This window comes from Carassius carassius, chromosome 12, assembly GCF_963082965.1.
Source record: "Carassius carassius chromosome 12, fCarCar2.1, whole genome shotgun sequence".
In the NCBI taxonomy this organism is placed as follows: Eukaryota; Metazoa; Chordata; class Actinopteri; order Cypriniformes; family Cyprinidae; genus Carassius; species Carassius carassius.
In genome coordinates, this window is record NC_081766.1 from 10,983,337 (window position 1) to 11,001,969 (window position 18,633).

The window sequence follows — 18,633 nt, forward strand, 5'->3', positions numbered from 1 at the left end:
TTCTGAAACAGTTTAAATCCTTACCTTAGCGTCCCTACTCCCAATTTATATCGGATGCTGGAATGTGTTTGCACTTACTCTGTAAGAAACAGTGTATTAAATGTATCAGTGGGTTTACCTGCATGTCAATCTTTGCTGAATAATCAATCCAAACCAGAGAATTAAAATGACACCTGCCCAGCAGAACATTTTACTTTGGGTGAAGACAATCATTCAAATGAGCATTACATGGTAACTCACCTCTTCATATGGACATCAGTGTCCTACTGGCCTAGATGTAATGTAAAGCATGGCCTTATTTATTCTTCATTTCTGTGAACCTAGACACAACGTCTGAAATAATAGGCTAATATTTACAAATGCTTAACTCGGTTTTTTTTTTGTCAACGCAAAGTAAAACTAAATGACATAGTAAAAATGTCTATTGTATTTTAAGCTCTAAATTAACATTTGTGCTCGACCAAAACACTTAATATTGAGTCCCTCTTTGTATTCAATGGAGCTAAAACAAACCTTTAGGATAGTTTAGGACACTAACATAGAACTGTGCTATTTGCAGAGAGCTAAGACACAATTTATTTTGTGATCTAAAGTGTCTTCTAACAGCGGGGTAAAGCCAGACTGAAAACGGGACAGCTTTTGCTAATCTTGCCCTAAACGGGGAGGCTGCAGACCTGGAGCATGCAGGTCTAGGGCCCAGACAGATTTACGGCGCTGTTGTTCAAATGGGCAATGTAATGATCATGATCTACTGTAGCCCAATTATATTCACTTTAAGTGTTCATATATAGAGGAGACAGAGTGATATATTATGTTGTTGTGAATTAATATATAAATTTACATTCAGATATTAGCCATATTTAGCCCATCAGACATACAGTGTAATCATATGGACAATCGATTAATTATTTATTTAATATTTATTTATGCTTTAGTATTCAATATTGGTTGCCATACAGCAACTGAACAAAGCATTTTATGAAGACAAACACAATTCTCCCCTTTCTAAAATTCTAAGGGTCATTTAGCCATCTGAGAAGAAAAAGACAACTTTTTGTGTACAAAAATATTATTTATTAACCCCATTTATTAAAAATGTGAACTAGGATGTCTCCCGTTGATGACTCTCTTTTAAGTGTTGTTCAGTCCTCCAGTTAAAATGCTCCTGGTCACTGATAAAAAATAAAATAAAAGATGGATAGTTGTAGAAAGAAATGGTTGTTCGTCCTCCAGGGTGGACTACTGTAATCCCTGTATCTTGGTGTGGCTAAGTCCTCTCTATCTCTACTTCAGTTGGTACAAAAATGTTGCCGCCAGGTTTTCTTACTGGAGCTAGAAAGAGGGAACACATCTCGCCTGTTCTGACTTCTCTTTATTGGCTGCCAGTTGAATACAGTGTTAAATTTAAGGTTTTATTGTATGGGTATATAAGGGTCTAAATGTCCAGGCTCTACAATACATCTCTTATCTTATTGTTCACCAGAAATGTTCTAGACTTTTAAGGTCCTCAAACAGTTTTTTGCTGACTGTCCCATTGGCACGTTTGAAGTTAAAGGGGTCATATGATGTGATTTCAACTTTTTCTTTGGAGTGTTACAAGCTCTTGGTGCATAAAGGAGATCTGTAAAGTTGCAAAGACTAAAGTCTCTTTATAAAAGTTAAGACTCGTCCACGCCCCCCTAAAACGCTTCTTTTAAACACACCCCCACATGTCTATGTCACAATGTGGGAAGATTTGCATAACACCACCCAAATGTTCACGCAAAGAAAGAAAGGCGTAACTTTGATTTTCACTCTTGCCGCCGGCGCCATGTTGTAGAGATGCTGTTTTGATGTGAAAGCGAGAATACTTTGTTAGGCCGTCCGAAAGAGAACACAACTAGAAATCAGTGGTTAAGTTGCATTTACAACACTGTTCCAGAACAGTTCAACCCAAATATTCAGATGTGTGCAGCACATTTTATGGAGGACTGTTTCCTGATCCTGAGAGAGAAGACTAGAATGCCGGCTGTTCTGACTCACAGTCTGTAAGTATGTTTACATATATTTAAAGGATTTGCCACTGATGATTCAAACGCAAGTTTTGAGCGGTGAAGTGTAGCGGTTCTCAATTCCAGTCCTCGTGCCCCCCTGCTCTGCTCATTTTGTATGTTTCTCATATGGCTTCAGATGTTTGTTCTATTCTAACTTATGTGCCCTGCAAAGTGGACATCACAGGATATTCCACCATGATTCCAGCTCAAAGTATGTTTAATTCAAAGTGCATTAATGTGTGCGATACATGAATTTAAATAGTTTTTTGTTTAGAGAGATATATGATGTCACACTTGTCAGTGTGTGAGAAGACACTGCGCAGTGCAAATCCATGAATGAATGTTACGAAGTGAGGTAAACTTCAACAGATTTCCCCTGCTCAGAGAGTAGGGAGCAATGAACACTATGTAGGGACCATGTCAATGGGAACACAGTTCATGCACGGAGCACACTTCTAACCAGCTGATTATCTGAATCAGGTGTGTTAACAAAGAGAAACGTGCAAAATAAACAGAGCTGGGAGACGCGAGGACTGGAATTGAGAACCTCTGGTGTAGAGTAGTGCTTGTTGTTTGTTGTTTCTCCAATCTCAAATGAAGACATGTTTTTATGTTTAAGCAGCATGATGCAATGTGTTAAAACACAGCATAAGACATTATAATCTATAATTATGTCCCCACTGGATGCAACAAATGGCTCGTTTGTAATGGATTTTAATGTTTCTGTCTTGCCGCAACGGTGTTCTGATCGCGACATGCATCACAGTATGTTAAGGGGCATAACATTTCTGTCACACGCTTGAGGTATTCTGCCAATCACAAAGCATTGGGTAGCTGGCCAATCAGAGCACACCTCGGCTTTCAGAACTATGAGCCGTAAAAAATTACGCATTTCAGAAAAATGCGAGGCATAGAGGAGAAACAATAATGTGCAGTTTATGGAAAATAATATGTTTTTAACCTTAAACTGCATAAACAAATTTCATTACACCAAATGTTCTTTTTAGCAACATCATATGACCCCTTTAAAAGGATATTGTGCTTTCTCTGTTGTAGCTCCACTACTGTGGAACAATGTGCTGGTACACATTAGGCTTTCATCAGATGATAAGTGTTTTAAATCTTCACCGAAAACATACCTTTTGTCTCTGGCTTTTGGATCAATGTAATTTTATTCATCAGGATGTTCTCTTGCTAATTTATCTGTTTTATTGTATTGTATTGTATTGTATTTTGTGTGTGTGTGTGTGTATTTGGTCGTTTTACGCTTATTGATTGTACAGCACTTTGGTCAGCAGCTGCTGTTTTAAATGTGATTTAGAAATAAAAATGCCTTGTCTTGCCTTGCCTTATTTGTGAATAATGGCAGGCTGTCATGTCTAACATGTTTCCTTCATAGGATCCTTACAGTACCTTTTGTAAAGGACAGGCCCTTGCAGAAATTTCTCCTCAGCCTCCAGGATGGACAGATTTTCCACAAAAGCCAGGGCACAGATAATGGACTCTACCAGAGAAAGAATTGAGATTGATCACACACCCCAACTAGCCAAGTATTATTTAGCTTTTAACAACAAAACACAAAGTTTTATATTCTTCTATAATAACCACAAAAACATTATTATTAGAACAATGGTCTCACATTATAGATAAACTAACTGACATTAAAAACAATGTGAATCTGATATCATGCAGAGCACAGCTAACACATGACACATACCTCTGGAAAAAATCCATGATGAATTTGATCACGTCACTGTGGGTGTGCTGTCCAGAACTGAAGTCAGGTGAGAGTGGATCGGATCTGTCTGCTCCTGATCTTCAGTGGAAAAGTGTAAAGCCACTTTGAATTCTTTTGGCCGCTGCCTTACCTTTCAAAAGAAAGAAAACATTTTTATTTGAAGACACCCCCGCCCAAATACGACAACTCTTTACTGATAATAAACAGGCAGAATCATAATTAAATGATTACAATGTTTTAGTTTCATTTCAATTGTTTAAATGTAGTTTATCAAGAATCTCTTAGCTGTGGACCTAAAGATGTCTCTGTGCTTGTCATCTCCAAAACCAGGCTTTGATTACTATAAAGGGAGACTGGAAGGAGGTTCTCTCTTAAGAGTGGCTTCTGTACCTATAAGGATGAATAAACAATGGTTATGGCCAAGGAGTGTAAAAAAGTGTTATGACAATCCATTTCACATTTGTATTATCTTTGCCTTATGATATTGGGGTAAAATCACCCTCTATAAAACCAGCATAAAAGACCAAAAAACACAAAGTTAAATAATTACTATATTCTTATGAGCTACACAATGTAAAGCCTTACACATAACAGATAATGGTTAGTTTGAGCTTGTGTTCATGCATCCTTCATGAAAGCAAAGACTATAGAATACCCTTAAAGGGACTTTGAAGAAAGCATTATCCTAAAAAAAAACCATAACACCAATAAAGAATACATTTTATTTTACGTCTGAGTTATGGTAGATAACAAATAGTATGATTTATGCATTCTGGAGAGTAGGCTAGAGGATTGTGGCAATAACATGCATGTTGGCAGGGTATATGTCTTTGCCCTATGAGAGTAAAGGGGATAAATGATAAGCAGACTACCACTTACCATTCAAATATGACATGAAGAAACTCTCTAAAAAGTCTTAAATAAACTACAGCTTATATAAAATAACGTGAAGAAGATTTATATGTGCTCAAACCTCTTTCATGCAGGCATTTCCAATCTGCAAGAGAAACAATCAAAATAGCTTGCACACACACAAAAGTCTAAGCTCTTTAAACTAAGAAAACAACTTTACATGCAAATGTTACTACTTACATCTACCTGACTGTCAATAAATATATTTATAAACCTATTAACATAATACAATTAATTGACATAGACTCTTAGCTAATCATTTAACTATAAATGTTGCAACGTTTCATGACTGCTGAACAATAATAACTTATTCATCAACATACCTCTAATTTATATAACCTCTAGTGTCTCTTCTTGACTTTGTCTGTTCTGAATAGCTCATACTGTAGCCTACAGCCGCCCCCTGCTGGACGCGTGAGGAACAACAGGGGCGTAAAACTGTCTGGGACCTAGATCTGCCTGCTCATGGTCTGCAGCCTACGCCAATTCAATCTCGCATGTTCACACACAGGCAAAAAAAAAAAAAAAAGTGGAATATGCGGAATCACACTGGATGCATAGGCTCATTCGGCCACTAGAGGTCACTAAAGTCTGCCTGTTAAAACAAACGGCAAAATCCCACTAAAAGCCACAAGAGGGCAGTTACACTTAATTTCATAATCTTAGATGAGTAGCAAGCTCAGCTCACCATTTAAATGAAATAGGCTGAGAACATCACACTATTCATTAATAAATAAATAATAAATTAAGTGATTTATAAATACATCTAAAAAAAATGTGCTCTCAATACACTTAGTAACTTATTTTTCATAAATGCTATCATCAAAACAGTGGTTTGACAAACTATTTGGTAAAATATTTATTTGTAAATCTTTTTATATAAAAGTTATATAATAAAACGACCACCAAAACTGTAGCTGTAAGACTTAACAGCTGTTTCTCTCTCTCTCTCTTTCTCTCTCTCTAACAGAGGTGAAAAAACACAGCGACAAAACATACTTATTCTTGGAACCCAAAGCGAGCAGTTGATCTGTATCTGATGCTGTGGTTAGACTCTGCCTCCAGTGCAAATATGCTGTTAAAACTGTGGTTTAGACATACTCACATGAAACTTCTCTTTTATCAAGACATTTTATTATTTTGCATATTTTTGAAAAATAATTTTTACATGCAAAGATCAGAGTCTCAATAGTTAAGTCAAATAGTTATCAGTTACACAATTAGACAATGTAAAAGTCTTAAACAATGCACTGCTGTATTGTAAAAAAAAAAAAATCTTTAAAAAGTATTAAAAAAATTAACTTGCACTTATCTGCAAATAAAGCTGAAAATACACATACTATAGCAAAGCAATACAAACATTATACCAAAGAATTAAAAATGTTTCTAAAAGTTAACAATAAAGTTTTTTTTTTTAACAATTTATATTTTTCATTCCATGAAACATTATTAGTTAGAATATACACTGCCGTCCAAAAGTTTGGGAACAGTAAGACTTGTAATGTTTTTTTGTTTTGTTTTAAGTCTCTTATGCTCATCAATGCTGCATTTATTTAAACAAAATTACCCACCCAAATTTTTTATTACAATGTAAAATAATGGTTTCTATTTTCATTTCTAATTTATTTCAGTTATGCATAGCTGAATTTCCATAACCCATTACTCCAGTATAAAGTGTCTCATGATCCTTAAGAAATAATTCTAATGTGCTGATTTATTATTAGAATTATCAATGTTAGCAACAGTATAATATAAAATATAAAATATAAATCTCTTCTAATAATATAAATCTTTGCTATCATTTCCTAACAATTTAATATATCCTTGTTGAATAAAAGTTTTAATTTCTTTCAGAAAAGAACAAACAAAAATTTACTGATCCCAAACTTTAGTGTAGTGTATATTGTTATAAAAGATTTATATTTTAAATAAACGCACTTCTTTTTAAACATTTTATTCATCAAAGAATCCTGTATAAAAAAGTATCACAGGTTCCAAAAAAATTGTTAAGCAGCATATCAGTTTCAAGCACTGATAATAAATCATCAAATTATTAGAATGATTTCTGAAGGATCATCTGACACTGAAGACTGAAGATATGATGCTTAAACTTCAGCTTTGCTTCACAGGAATAAATTAGATTTTAATGTATATTAAAATAGAAAAATGTTATTTTACATCATAATAATATTTCACAATATTATTTATTTTTGATCAAATAAATGCAGCCTTGATGAGCATGAGAAACTCCTTTAAAAAACATAAAGAATCGTTCTGATCCCAAAGTTTTGACTGGTAGTGTATAAACAGTGACCTTGTGGCTGACTATAATCACTTTTGTTTGTTTGGCATGAATATTTGATCAAGTTACAGTTGCAATTTTTGATTATTCAGATGATTTGTCTGAATTGAACCTTTAAAATATGAATGCCTTGACAGTCATCAATGCATTAACTGCAACACATTTAGCAAGCAGAATTCTCAGACCTGTCACAAGAAGATTCATGGAGTTCATTTTTGGAACACCTGAAAAAAAAATTATATAATCATCCTTTGATATTACATTTATTTAAATCTTGTAAATCATAACAATGTAGATCAATTCACAAATGCAAGATATACATGTAGAATATCTTATGTATTTTATTACTAACCAGTGTCTATGAACTCTGAGGCACCAAGACTAGTTGGACAAAACTGAGTCGGTGTTTGGGGTTTTTCTGCAGAATAAATATAAAGAAGAACAAAACAAATAATTCTTTATATATATATATATATATATATATATATATATATATATATATATATATATATATATATATATATATTATACATACAATACTTTAAAAAATCATGTTTAAAATAAAAAAAAAAAACAATAATTATCAATTTAACAAGTACAAACCTGTTGTTACAGGAGGGTCAAGAGTTTTGTTTGCTGTTTGTCCATCCATTTCACATTTTTCCAATTTTGATTTATCATCTTTACTGAATCCAGCATAATAATAGGTTGTGGTCGATTGAAACAAGGGTGCTTCGTTGGTGTTAAGATTCACAGGGCTGTTTTCACCTTCCACAGTCAAAATCATAGTCTGATCTTCAGGAAAGAACCCGGCGGCCAGGCAAATATCTGGTCCATTGTCCTCCAAAGGGGACAAGATGGACAGTAATGGAGGAGTTTTCAGTTGATTTTCTGAACAAAGAAAAATATGCGGTTTTCATCAGAATTTCAATCATTTGGTAAGACCATACTTTCTACACGTGGCATTTGAAAAACTATGCTCATGATGTCAGTGAAAAAGTCTTGCAATCATCTATTCATGCACAAAATAAATCCATAGCCTTAAGAACAAATTACTCCACTAGAAATGTTTGAGCAACATCCCAAGTCCTCAAACATAATGTGATCAGAAGCAGAACGCAACATAACAGCACGACCAACTAACCAACTGTTTCAAGCTATATTATGGGGTTTTTCACTATTTTCTACAGCACATATGTTGGTGTAAACGCTTGGAACGGTTAAAAAAATTTACTTACTTGGTACGACCTTGAGGGTTATCGGCTTTCCGAATGTTAAGGTGTCAGTAGCTGAAAATCCACCGCTACCGTAACCCTTACAAAAACGCTCCTGACCCTACACCAGCTTTTGGACTGACAAACTGACCTAACTGAGCCCTGGTAGCTACAACTAACTGACCAAAGTTTATGTTTACACAAAATCAGGTGTATGGTTTGGAAAACTGCATTATAACAACAATAAAAATTGGATTTACTTACTTGGTTTGACCGTGAGACGGATGGGATTCCCAAAAGTTAGTGGGTCGGCACACTTCAGTCAGCCCTCTGACAATATCCTTTGGTAATGGAAAGTATCCTAACATCTTAAGAAATACACTATAGACTTATCTGGACTTATGATGTGAAATATCCAGTCAAAGAAATCCAGTTTGATATTCTTTCGAAGGCAATTCCATCTGTCGGTCCATCCTCATGATATATCCATGTCTGCACCATTCACATACAAACAAGTGGCTGGAAGAAAAGCCTTCAAGTCAAAAGCAACAAAACTGAGAGAACAGTTCTGTGATAGTTCAGTCTTTCAGTCATATATTGGTTTAAATTTATCATTACAGTTTATACACAGAAATAACAGTGTTATGAGATTTTGTACAGCACCTAATGAAGAATGTATCACTGTGGTAGTCCCAACACGGTGAAAAACCTCAGTACAAAAACCATGGCCTCTGTTGAGGGGCTGTCTCACATGGAAGAGAGAGAAATACTGTCATCTCTACAATCTTCTCAACAGACATATTTGAATAAAACTGCTGTTAATGTTAAAAATTCATATCCATGAGATGAAACCCCAAGCTGCAGTGGAGGTGTTCACATCTATGATGACAGAACAGCCTCGGAAGAATTTTTCAGTGCAGTGGCAGCAAATCAATCTCTGTGAGGTTTTTGTATGAGGCAAAAACAGAAATGAATCACTGTGGTACCCCACTCCACAATGACACAACTCGAAACAAAAACCATCCTCCTTTGTGTGATAGAATCACTTCAGAATAACTAAGCACAAATATATGGAGAAATTGGCACCTAAAAGACCACCTCAAAGAAAACTCTTTAGAAACAGAACATTCCTTTAAATAATTGGAATTACCTTACAGTAGGGCTTTTGTGACAATGTACGTACCCAGCTTAAGAAAAAAGTGAGAGCTTTACTATTGAACATATACTTGACATATTATAATTACTAGGTAATATTAATTATTAACGTAGTAGTGACACAGGCACTATAATCTGTTGTTAGATTAATTTTAAGTATTTATTTTTTGAGTTGACTGATATATCAGTATATAAATACAGTACACATGCATGTTACACAAGATTAGAGATGCACGATAAATATATCGGCCGATAATTAATGTGCATCTCGTCAGTAAAGCCGGTTCTCTAATCAGCAGTAAATTCCATCAGGTGAGTGATTTCACATAGAGCAGCTGTTACTACACAGAGCTGTTGTTAACTGACAAGCTGCGCAAATCCACATTCATTATCAGCTTGGATTTGCGCAGCTTGTAAGTTACATTTCAAGTTCTTGAATTTAGTACCTTAAATTCATTATATATGAACAAAAAATGAATGGATTTACCTTTACTATTGAGAAAATAAAGTTGGTAATCCAAAATGTAGTAGAAGATAATAAAATACAATATAATATATTAATACTTACTTAGACTTAGTTCCTCCCATGCTATGTAGCATATTTGGTAGCAATCATTGGGTCCTTTCGCGAGAGCTTCAGCATAGTCCCATGCTGTGTTAAGCGTCTTCAGATCTTGTATGAACGTTCTTCGCCAGGTGTTCTGGGGGCATCCTCGTGGTCGTTTGGCACCAAGGGGGACCCATCTCATAGCCATCTTGTTGATCCAGTTGTTCTCCATACGAAAGATGTGGCCGGCCAATCGGAGTCTTCTTCGGGCGAAGGTGTTATGAAGTTTGCACGTGCCACTCATTCAAGGTACCTCTTCATTGGTGATGTGATCATAAAATTGTATCTTCAGAATTCGGTGCAGGCACCTCTGCTGGAAAACGTTGAGCTTGTTGTTGATGCTTCTTGACGCTTACCAGGTCTCACTAGGGTAGAAGGCTGTTGGGACCACGATTGAGGTGAATAGAGATCGCTAATGTGTCGTCATCATGACGTATTCCCAGTGGTGAACGCAAAGCATTTCGGGAATCCATGGCACAAACATAAGGTGCCAGACTTCTTTGCATGGAGGGAAGAACTCAGTGTTAAAGATGCCGTCTACCTGCTGTGTTATGAACTGTCGTTTTCCAGGTTGGAAAAATAATAGTACAAGCCATGTTTCAGAGGTGACAAAAAAGCGACGAATGGCATGGATAGCAGCGGTAAGGAGGCCAAGATTACCTTCGATAGCACTCCACTACACATGATTTTGTGTTCAAAGCATTTTCACATAGGTAAGTTACAATTACTCTCTGTAAATGTTAACTACCATTACATGGCTAGAAAATGAGCTTAAGTTACCAATGTACTAAAGCATAACGTTAATCAGTTTTAAATGTTGTACATCTAGGCTACATTGCAATTTATTTGGTCACTGTGTTTGCAGGCAAACCTGCCTATGAAATGTTGGAGTGTGATCCTGCTTTGATTACAGGAATAAAATAGATTAAAATATATTAAAATAGAAAAGTCATTTTAAATTGTCATAATATTTCACAATATTGCTGTTTTTATTATTTTTTTTATCAAATAAATGCAGCCTTGGTGAGCAGAAGATGCTTCATTTAAAAACATTAAAAAATCTTACTGACCCCAAACTTTTGAACGGTAGTGTATGTTGCCCCCTGTGTATAGCTAATCTGGATTCCTTAGTAAAAGAGATTGTGATATGACACAATTTCTTTATATTGTTACTGTCAGACACTACACCTGCACCTGAGATGGAAGGTCCTGTGAATCCACCCCCATCGCCGGGCACTGTCCACGCCACTCATGAGACTGAGCTGAAGACTTTGCTGGATAAAATTGTGGTTGTGTGCTGTGCTTTGACCAATATGTGTCCAAGTATTGTTGTGAAGGCGTCATGTTAGAATTATACACCATGCTCACATCTAATATGTAAATGTTTTTTTTGTTTTCCAAAAGATTTTGTAATGTCTCTTCTCACATGTAATGTTTTTTTAGCCATGTCTGTAAATAAAATAACAAAGATTGAATGAAATTCTGCCTCCCTGTTATTAAGGACGAATTGTGCAAAGTCAGTGTTCTTTGGTTGCAAACACAATTACATAACTTAAATAGTAGTAACAACCAACTTAATTTCAGTTTCTTTACATATTTAACATTGTAAATACATTTAGATTAATACATTAACATGTGAATACATTTACATTTATTAAGAGTCCATAGAAATGATGAGAAACTAAAAATGTATGAGGTAGGTTGTGGGTGATGATAAGTCACAGACACATGACTCTTCTCTGGCTGGTGCGCTGCTGAGTCCCACGCAGTCTAAATGGAACCACTGTATAGGACAGTTCTGATTATCGCAAGCAAACATGTCATCAAGCTCTTCAGGCTGTCTGCAAAAGCACCACAACACACTCTTTTCACATGCCCTTCTTTTGGGCTGGAGGGTGTTACCTTGACCAGTCGCTCTGCTCGTAAGGATCGAGTCCTTTGATTCTCTTTATTTTCTCGTCATATCTCATCTTTGCATTAGGATTTAGTTTTAGGCGGTATGGTCCGACAATGTTTTCTTTAGCCCGCTGCATTTTGTAGGATTATATTCTGTTTTTCACCCTAATTTTTCATTATTTTCATGCCAGAACACTAGCCTCCTATGCCAGACCATGTTAACTGGCCAAACATACCCATAATTCTTTGCGTTCTGATGACGTTGCCGCCCAGTTGGTCACATGTGTTAGCGATCTCTATAGATGAAGCTTGATCTTCAGCGAGATGGATGGCGAGGAGGCAATTTCTCTACTTCCTCCAATTGCTGTGGCCCGACTGTGACTCCCCATGTCTTGGCTGTGTTGATCACATGCATGATCTTGGACTTCTTGGAGCTGATCCTGAGGCCAACTTTGCCTGCTTCTCCTTCCAGTGTGGCCGTGGCATGGTGCAGCTTTAGTTTATCTTCTTCAACGAGGGCATTGAAGTTGGCATAATCCAGGTCGCTGAGACGATGTAGATGATGTAGTCAAGGGTGACGAGGAAGAGGAGGGAGGAAAGGATGAATCCTTGCCTGACCACAGTCACAATCTCGAAGAAGTCTTTGTGGCCATTTTCAGTCTCGAGCATAGGTACAGGTCCTTGAAGATGGTGACAAAGGCCTCCGGTACCCCGTAGAAGCACAGGATCCGCCAAAGGGACTCGCGTTGGATGCTGTCGAAGGCTTTCTTGAAGTCTACGAAGTTGATGGCTAGCGGATGCCAGTATTCAACGCACTGCTCAATGCTACGGAGGATGAATTTGCTCACTGCATGACATTCAGCCACGGAAACTGGCTTGCCCTCCATACTTCAAGAATTCCACCATTATATCATCCAAGCCAGCCGCCTTGTTATTCTTTAGGCATTTGATTGCGATCTTCACTTCCTCGATGCTGATGTCACCAGTGTTCACCTTAAGCTCCTCCTGGGCATCCTCCACATCGAAATTTGTATGTGGTTGTCGGATCTGGTTGATTGAATGTCTCCCGGAAATGTTCCATCAACCACTTTTTCTGCTTGTCTTGGGCAATCAAAAGCTTCCAGTTTTTGTCCTTGATTGGAATGCTGAAGTTACTCTTTGTTCCAGTCAGTTCAACAGTCAGTGCAAGATCTTGGAGTCATTTCTTTAAGCAGCTTCCTGCTCTTCTCCACCTTTATGCTCTAGCCATTCTTTCTTATCCATCCGACAGCTTTTCTTCACAAGTCTGTCCAGCCCGGCATATCTTCGGATTCCTTCTTCCTTCTCGCCATTGTTTTGCCCTGGTTCCTTTAAAGTTTTGAAGCTTTTCTCTCATCGATCAACTTCCACGATCGATCTTGGATCAACTGTTCCTTCAATCTTTCTAGATGCTTCCCAGTGACGTTTTGGGTGCACTACGTGGTAGTATCTCTGAGGTTTCCCCGGAGGTCTTCTACATTCGCCATCTCTTTAAGAGGGGCGAAGCAGGGTGAAAGCATCTGTGGTGGAGGGGTCTTTGAACTATAGCAAACGGTCTCTTTGGCATGGGATGCCTTTGGTTACAGAGCTTGAGCTTGATATCTGCCCGACTAGGTAACGAACAGATCCAATGTCTGCTTCTCTGTAGACCCTTGTATCGTGCTGTGATGACCTCAACTTTTGGCAGACGCATATGAAGTCAATCTTGTTGAAATTTCGTCCGTCTGATGATTGCCAGGTCTTCTTGTGGATTCACTGGTGTTGGAAGTACATGTTCCTGATGCACAACCTGTTATGTTCACAGAACCATGCCAGCCACTCCCCATTGTTACTGATGAGAGCAGATGATGCATGGTCACCGATCACGGTTTCGAGTCCTCAACGGGCACTGCCCAATTGGCCGTTAAAAATCCCCAATCAGGATCTTCAGGTCGTGATTCAGGATGCCGTAGAAGATGTCTTGGAGCTTTTCATAAAAGTTGTCCTTTGCTGTGTCATCCGCACTGTCCATAGGTGCATAAACTCGCACCATGGGCACTTTGGCATGTCCATGGGAAAACGGGCTGTGATGATCCGATCATTGATGGGCTTCCAGCCGAGGAGTGCTTTCATCACTCGTTTGAGTAGGATAAGGCCTACTCCACATTCGTGCCATTCTTCATGACCCACATACTAGGGCAGTGCAAAAAATAGAATGCGATTTTCATGCGCATCTCATAAGTAAAGACGCTCCTGTAATTAGAAGTATATCTCAAGCATGTGCGTTCAGATCAGGGTTGCCAGGTTTTCACAACAAATCCTTCCCATTAGTCCAAAACTAGCCCAATCGCGTTTCCAGGAGGTTCCCCGATAAAAATTGCTTCCCGGGGTTAAAATATACATTTTTTGGAAGGGTTGCCTTGGTAAAATTCGCATTTTAGGGGCTAAATATCAAGTTATTGGTATTGGGGTTGCTTCAAACCGCGGATATGAAAAACAATCGCAGACTTGGCACCACTGGTACAGGTGGAGCAGCAGTTACTACACAGAGCCGTAGTCTACCGACAACTAACACAAAATCGTTTTCAAAATCGACAAAGAATCGCCTGCGATTTTAACATCGATTTTGTGTAGATTGTCAGTGAATTACGGCTCGGTGTAGTAAATGCCAACCAGTGTTGCCAAGTCTGAGGTTGTTTTTCATGTCCGCAGGTCGAAGCGACCCCAATACAAATAACGTGATATTTAGCCCCTAAAATGCGAATTTTTACCAAGGCAACCCTGCTAAAAAAACTTATATTTTAACCCCGGGAAGCAATTTTTATCGGGGAACCACCTCGAAGCACGATTGGGCTAGTTTTGGACTAGTTTTGAAAAGCAACTGGGCAGGATTTGTTGTAAAAACCTGGCAACCCTGATCCGAACGCATGTGCTGGAGATATACTTCTAATTACAGGAGGGTCTTTACTGGTGAGATGTGCATGAAAATCGCATTCGATTTTTTGCACAGCCCTACCACATACAAGATGGTCTTGCCATCACTGCTAATTCAGCCAATTGTCATCCATCTAACCTCGCTGATGCCAAGGACCAGCCATAGTCCAGCCATAGTCATCAAATGCCGTAGTAACTGAGCGAGTCAACCACTTTGATATATAGAGTTCTGACATTTGTATAACATTACATAACATAATCCCAAGGCTTCGCAAATTACAAAAACATAATGATGTTCAAATTAATTCAGTGCAGTAGAAACCAGAGCAGATGTATGTTCACATTGATTGATCCTTATTTATCACATTGACTGATTAGTTCCTTATTTCTAAAACCGGAAAATTATAGGAAAATAAAAACAAAGTATGTTATAATTGAAATGTAATAAATACATTTTCTTCTCTTATGCACATTATGAAATATATTGGAGTTCTTTCATACCCTTCATAAACATAGCTCTGTGTTGCAGTCTAACACATCTACATCAGCAAACTAATCTATGTAATTAAGCAAAAGATTAAAAAAAAGAAAACTAAAACAAACAAACCTGAGTCTGGAAAATGCTGCGTCTTTACATCCTCTTTGCATATTGTGAATAAGGCACTTTTAGGAAGAACAAATGACACAATATGCATACTTCTAACTGTGTTAACTGGGTTCATAATTTAATTGTTAAAATTAACAATACAGATAGAGTGCACTTAACCTGGTGAAACTGTGACCACTACCGCATACAGATATACAGATATACAGTTACTTATACAATGCTTGTATTTCATACACGTTATTGCATTGAATAATTTAAGTCAAGTCAAGTCACCTTTATTTATATAGCGCTTTATACAAAATACATTGCGTCAAAGCAACTGAACAACATTCATTAGGAAAACAGTGTGTCAATAATGCAAAATGATAGTTAAAGGCAGTTCATCATTGAATTCAGTGATGTCATCTCTGTTCAGTTAAATAGTGTCTGTGCATTTATTTGCAATCAAGTCAACGATATCGCTGTAGATGAAGTGACCCCAACTAAGCAAGCCAGAGGCAACAGCGGCAAGGAACCGAAACTCCATCGGTGACAGAATGGAGAAAAAAAACCTTGGGAGAAACCAGGCTCAGTTGGGGGGCCAGTTCTCCTCCTACCAGACGAAACCAGTAGTTCAATTCCAGGAGCAAAATCAGACTGTGCAGAAGAATCATCTGTTTCCTGTGGTCTTGTCCTGGTGCTCCTCTGAGACAAGGTCTTTAGAGGGGATCTGAATCTGGGGCTCTAGTTGTCCTGGTCTCCGCTGTCTTTCAGGGATGTAGAGGTCCTTTCTAGGTGCTGATCCACCATCTGGTCTGGATACGTACTGGATCCGGGTGACTGCAGTGACCCTCTGATCTGGATACAGACTGGATCTGGTGGCTACGGTGACCTTGGAATAAGAGAGAAACAGACAAATATTAGCGTAGATGCCATTCTTCTAATGATGTAGCAAGTACATAGGGTGTTATGGGAAGTGTTTCTGGTTCCGGTTTACCTAATTAATGCAGCCTAAAAATCCTTTAACGAATTTGGATATTAAAAGCATATTAGTATGTTATGTGTATGCCAGGTTAAAGAGATGGGTCTTTTATCTAGATTTAAACTGCAAGAGTGTGTCTGCCTCCCGAACAATGTTAGGTAGGTTATTCCAGAGTTTAGGCGCCAAATAGGAAAAGGATCTGCCGCCCGCATTTGATTTCGATATTCTAGGTATTATCAAATTGCCTGAGTTTTGAGAACGTAGCGGACGTAGAGGATTATAATGTAAAAGGAGCTCATTCAAATACTTAGGTGCTAAACCATTCAGGGCTTTATAAGTAATAAGCAATATTTTAAAATCTATACGATGTTTGATAGGGAGCCAGTGCAGTGTTGACAGGACTGGGCTAATATGGTCATACTTCCTGGTTCTAGTAAGAACTCTTGCTGCTGCATTTTACTATACAATTTAAAAATGTATAGTATTATGTATGATAGCTTCTAGTTAACAGTATAGGAATCTGTGATTTCATCTTTTAATCAACAACATAGAGATAAAATATATATTAGTTTAAATTCAAAGACACAGATTCTGGCTCTGAATGTAGTTTTTAGAATAAATATTACAATTTATATTAAAATCAGACAGTTTGACAATTTGTTAGTGATTTGTGGTAGTGTGTTAAGGGCCATCAGGCCAAGACTGAGGGTCTGGTTTAACTGAAGCTAACAGCATAGGAAACAGACATGCATTTAGAAATAAAAAATGTGAGTTTTTGCAGGGGCTTGTCAAAGATTTACTCAACGTGGCCCCGAATACACACTGAAATATTATGTGGCAAAAACGGTTTAATAGAACTTGCATTAAGGAGAGAGATGATATGGCAGCTGGTGTGTGTGGTAAGATGATCTTCAACCACTCTGGTTTCCTCTCAGGAAGTGGGTGAGGAGCTGAGAGATGTTCCTTCGATTTCTAGACAGCATCAAGTTCACGGTTCATTCCTCTGTGATTTACAGTAAAACCCATTTCCCCCTCAAATAAGTCAATATTATACCAAATAAAATATACAATAATTAACTGGATAGTGATAAAATAAAATGGCAATGCTTACATTTAGGGATTCATATGTCTACATTAACTAAATGTTCATTAGTTAATTCATTAATTAGTTGTCGAACAATGAATATTTCTACAGCATATCAATGTTATATTCCACACACATTTCAACTATCTCTAATGAAAAAAAAATACATTTATAAATTTAACCAAAACATTTATAAACTTTGACCAATCTGAACACTATAAAAATGTTGGTGATTTTTAACTCATGATAACTAATGTATTAAATCAACTGTATGTAGTTTTGTGCATTTTTATGACTTTGAGTTAAGTTTGTGGAATTCACTTTGTAAATATATGGTCACAGTTGCAAGTACTGTGGATTTGTTGCTGTAATAAAACGATCCATCATTTTCCAGAATGCACCATAAAAACCAATGTGCAAAGACCAGAGATTTTCTTGCAGAGTTCAGAAATGAAGCAGTGATTGAGTTTATTTCATACTAGAACATTTTTAATGGCTGCTATAAAGGATATTGGGTCATGAAGTAATACTAGCTGTTTAAACGCATGCAGATTTTAGTTATGTTGCGGTTAACAGTCATCTATGGAATGATATTCCGGACTTTTTTCAAAAGGAATTGCAAATTGTATTTGCAATTGCGTTTTCAATTTGTGGACACATAAAATGTGACATAATCCAAACGCAAATGCAAATCGCGCATTACCATTTTCATTTTCGTTTAAGCGAACGCACAGTGTCTGCCAAATTTAAAATGGAAATGCAAAGTCCGTTTGCAATTGTGTTTCCCATATCTTACGAGCTATGAGCCTGTCATATTTAAATAGCAATATTAATTACCACATTTGTCTTTTCACTCTCTCTGCACTGTGCATGTAAACTGCCAAAACTCAAATGGAATCGCAATTCCTTTTGCATTTGAATTTCCAACGTCTACACGGAAACCTGTCAATCAAGTGACAAGGGTGGGGCCATTTTATTGGGCGTGTTTGCATTGGGAAGTGACGTCACTCACAGTCGACAGTAATAAATAATTATTAATTAATTAGTGTGGACTTTGTCATCTAAATACTTAATAACCAATAGGGTTAAGGATGTTTCTTAAAAATTACTTCATCTTTTCTATCCTGTGAAGCTTTACTTAAAAAAGATGTTTCGTGATATTGATACTTTATGTTCTTTTTGTGGTGCTGAAC

The 18,633-nt window shown here is 37.2% G+C and overlaps 1 protein-coding gene and 2 long non-coding RNA genes across 3 annotated transcripts in view; 1 reads left to right on the plus strand and 2 right to left on the minus strand.

Moving 5' to 3' along the window:
* The window catches only part of LOC132154783 (M1-specific T cell receptor alpha chain-like), a 50,970-nt gene extending 50,341 nt beyond the window's left edge, over positions 1-629 (minus strand). The window contains exon 1 of the mRNA XM_059563447.1: positions 119-629. Within this exon, the coding sequence (XP_059419430.1) occupies positions 119-213 (95 nt within the window). The 5' untranslated portion in view covers positions 214-629. The remainder of the gene's footprint in view (positions 1-118) is intronic.
* A 7,150-nt stretch (positions 630-7,779) lies between these two features.
* On the minus strand, positions 7,780-9,247 carry LOC132154181 (uncharacterized). The gene is made up of 2 exons (XR_009437096.1): positions 8,464-9,247; positions 7,780-7,876 (listed from the first exon to the last, which is right to left on the minus strand). It is a non-coding gene; the product is annotated as an uncharacterized LOC132154181 (long non-coding RNA).
* A 1,288-nt stretch (positions 9,248-10,535) lies between these two features.
* On the plus strand, positions 10,536-11,357 carry LOC132154182 (uncharacterized). Its single transcript, XR_009437097.1, has 2 exons — positions 10,536-10,674; positions 11,141-11,357. It is a non-coding gene; the product is annotated as an uncharacterized LOC132154182 (long non-coding RNA).
* Positions 11,358-18,633: the final 7,276 nt, after the last annotated feature.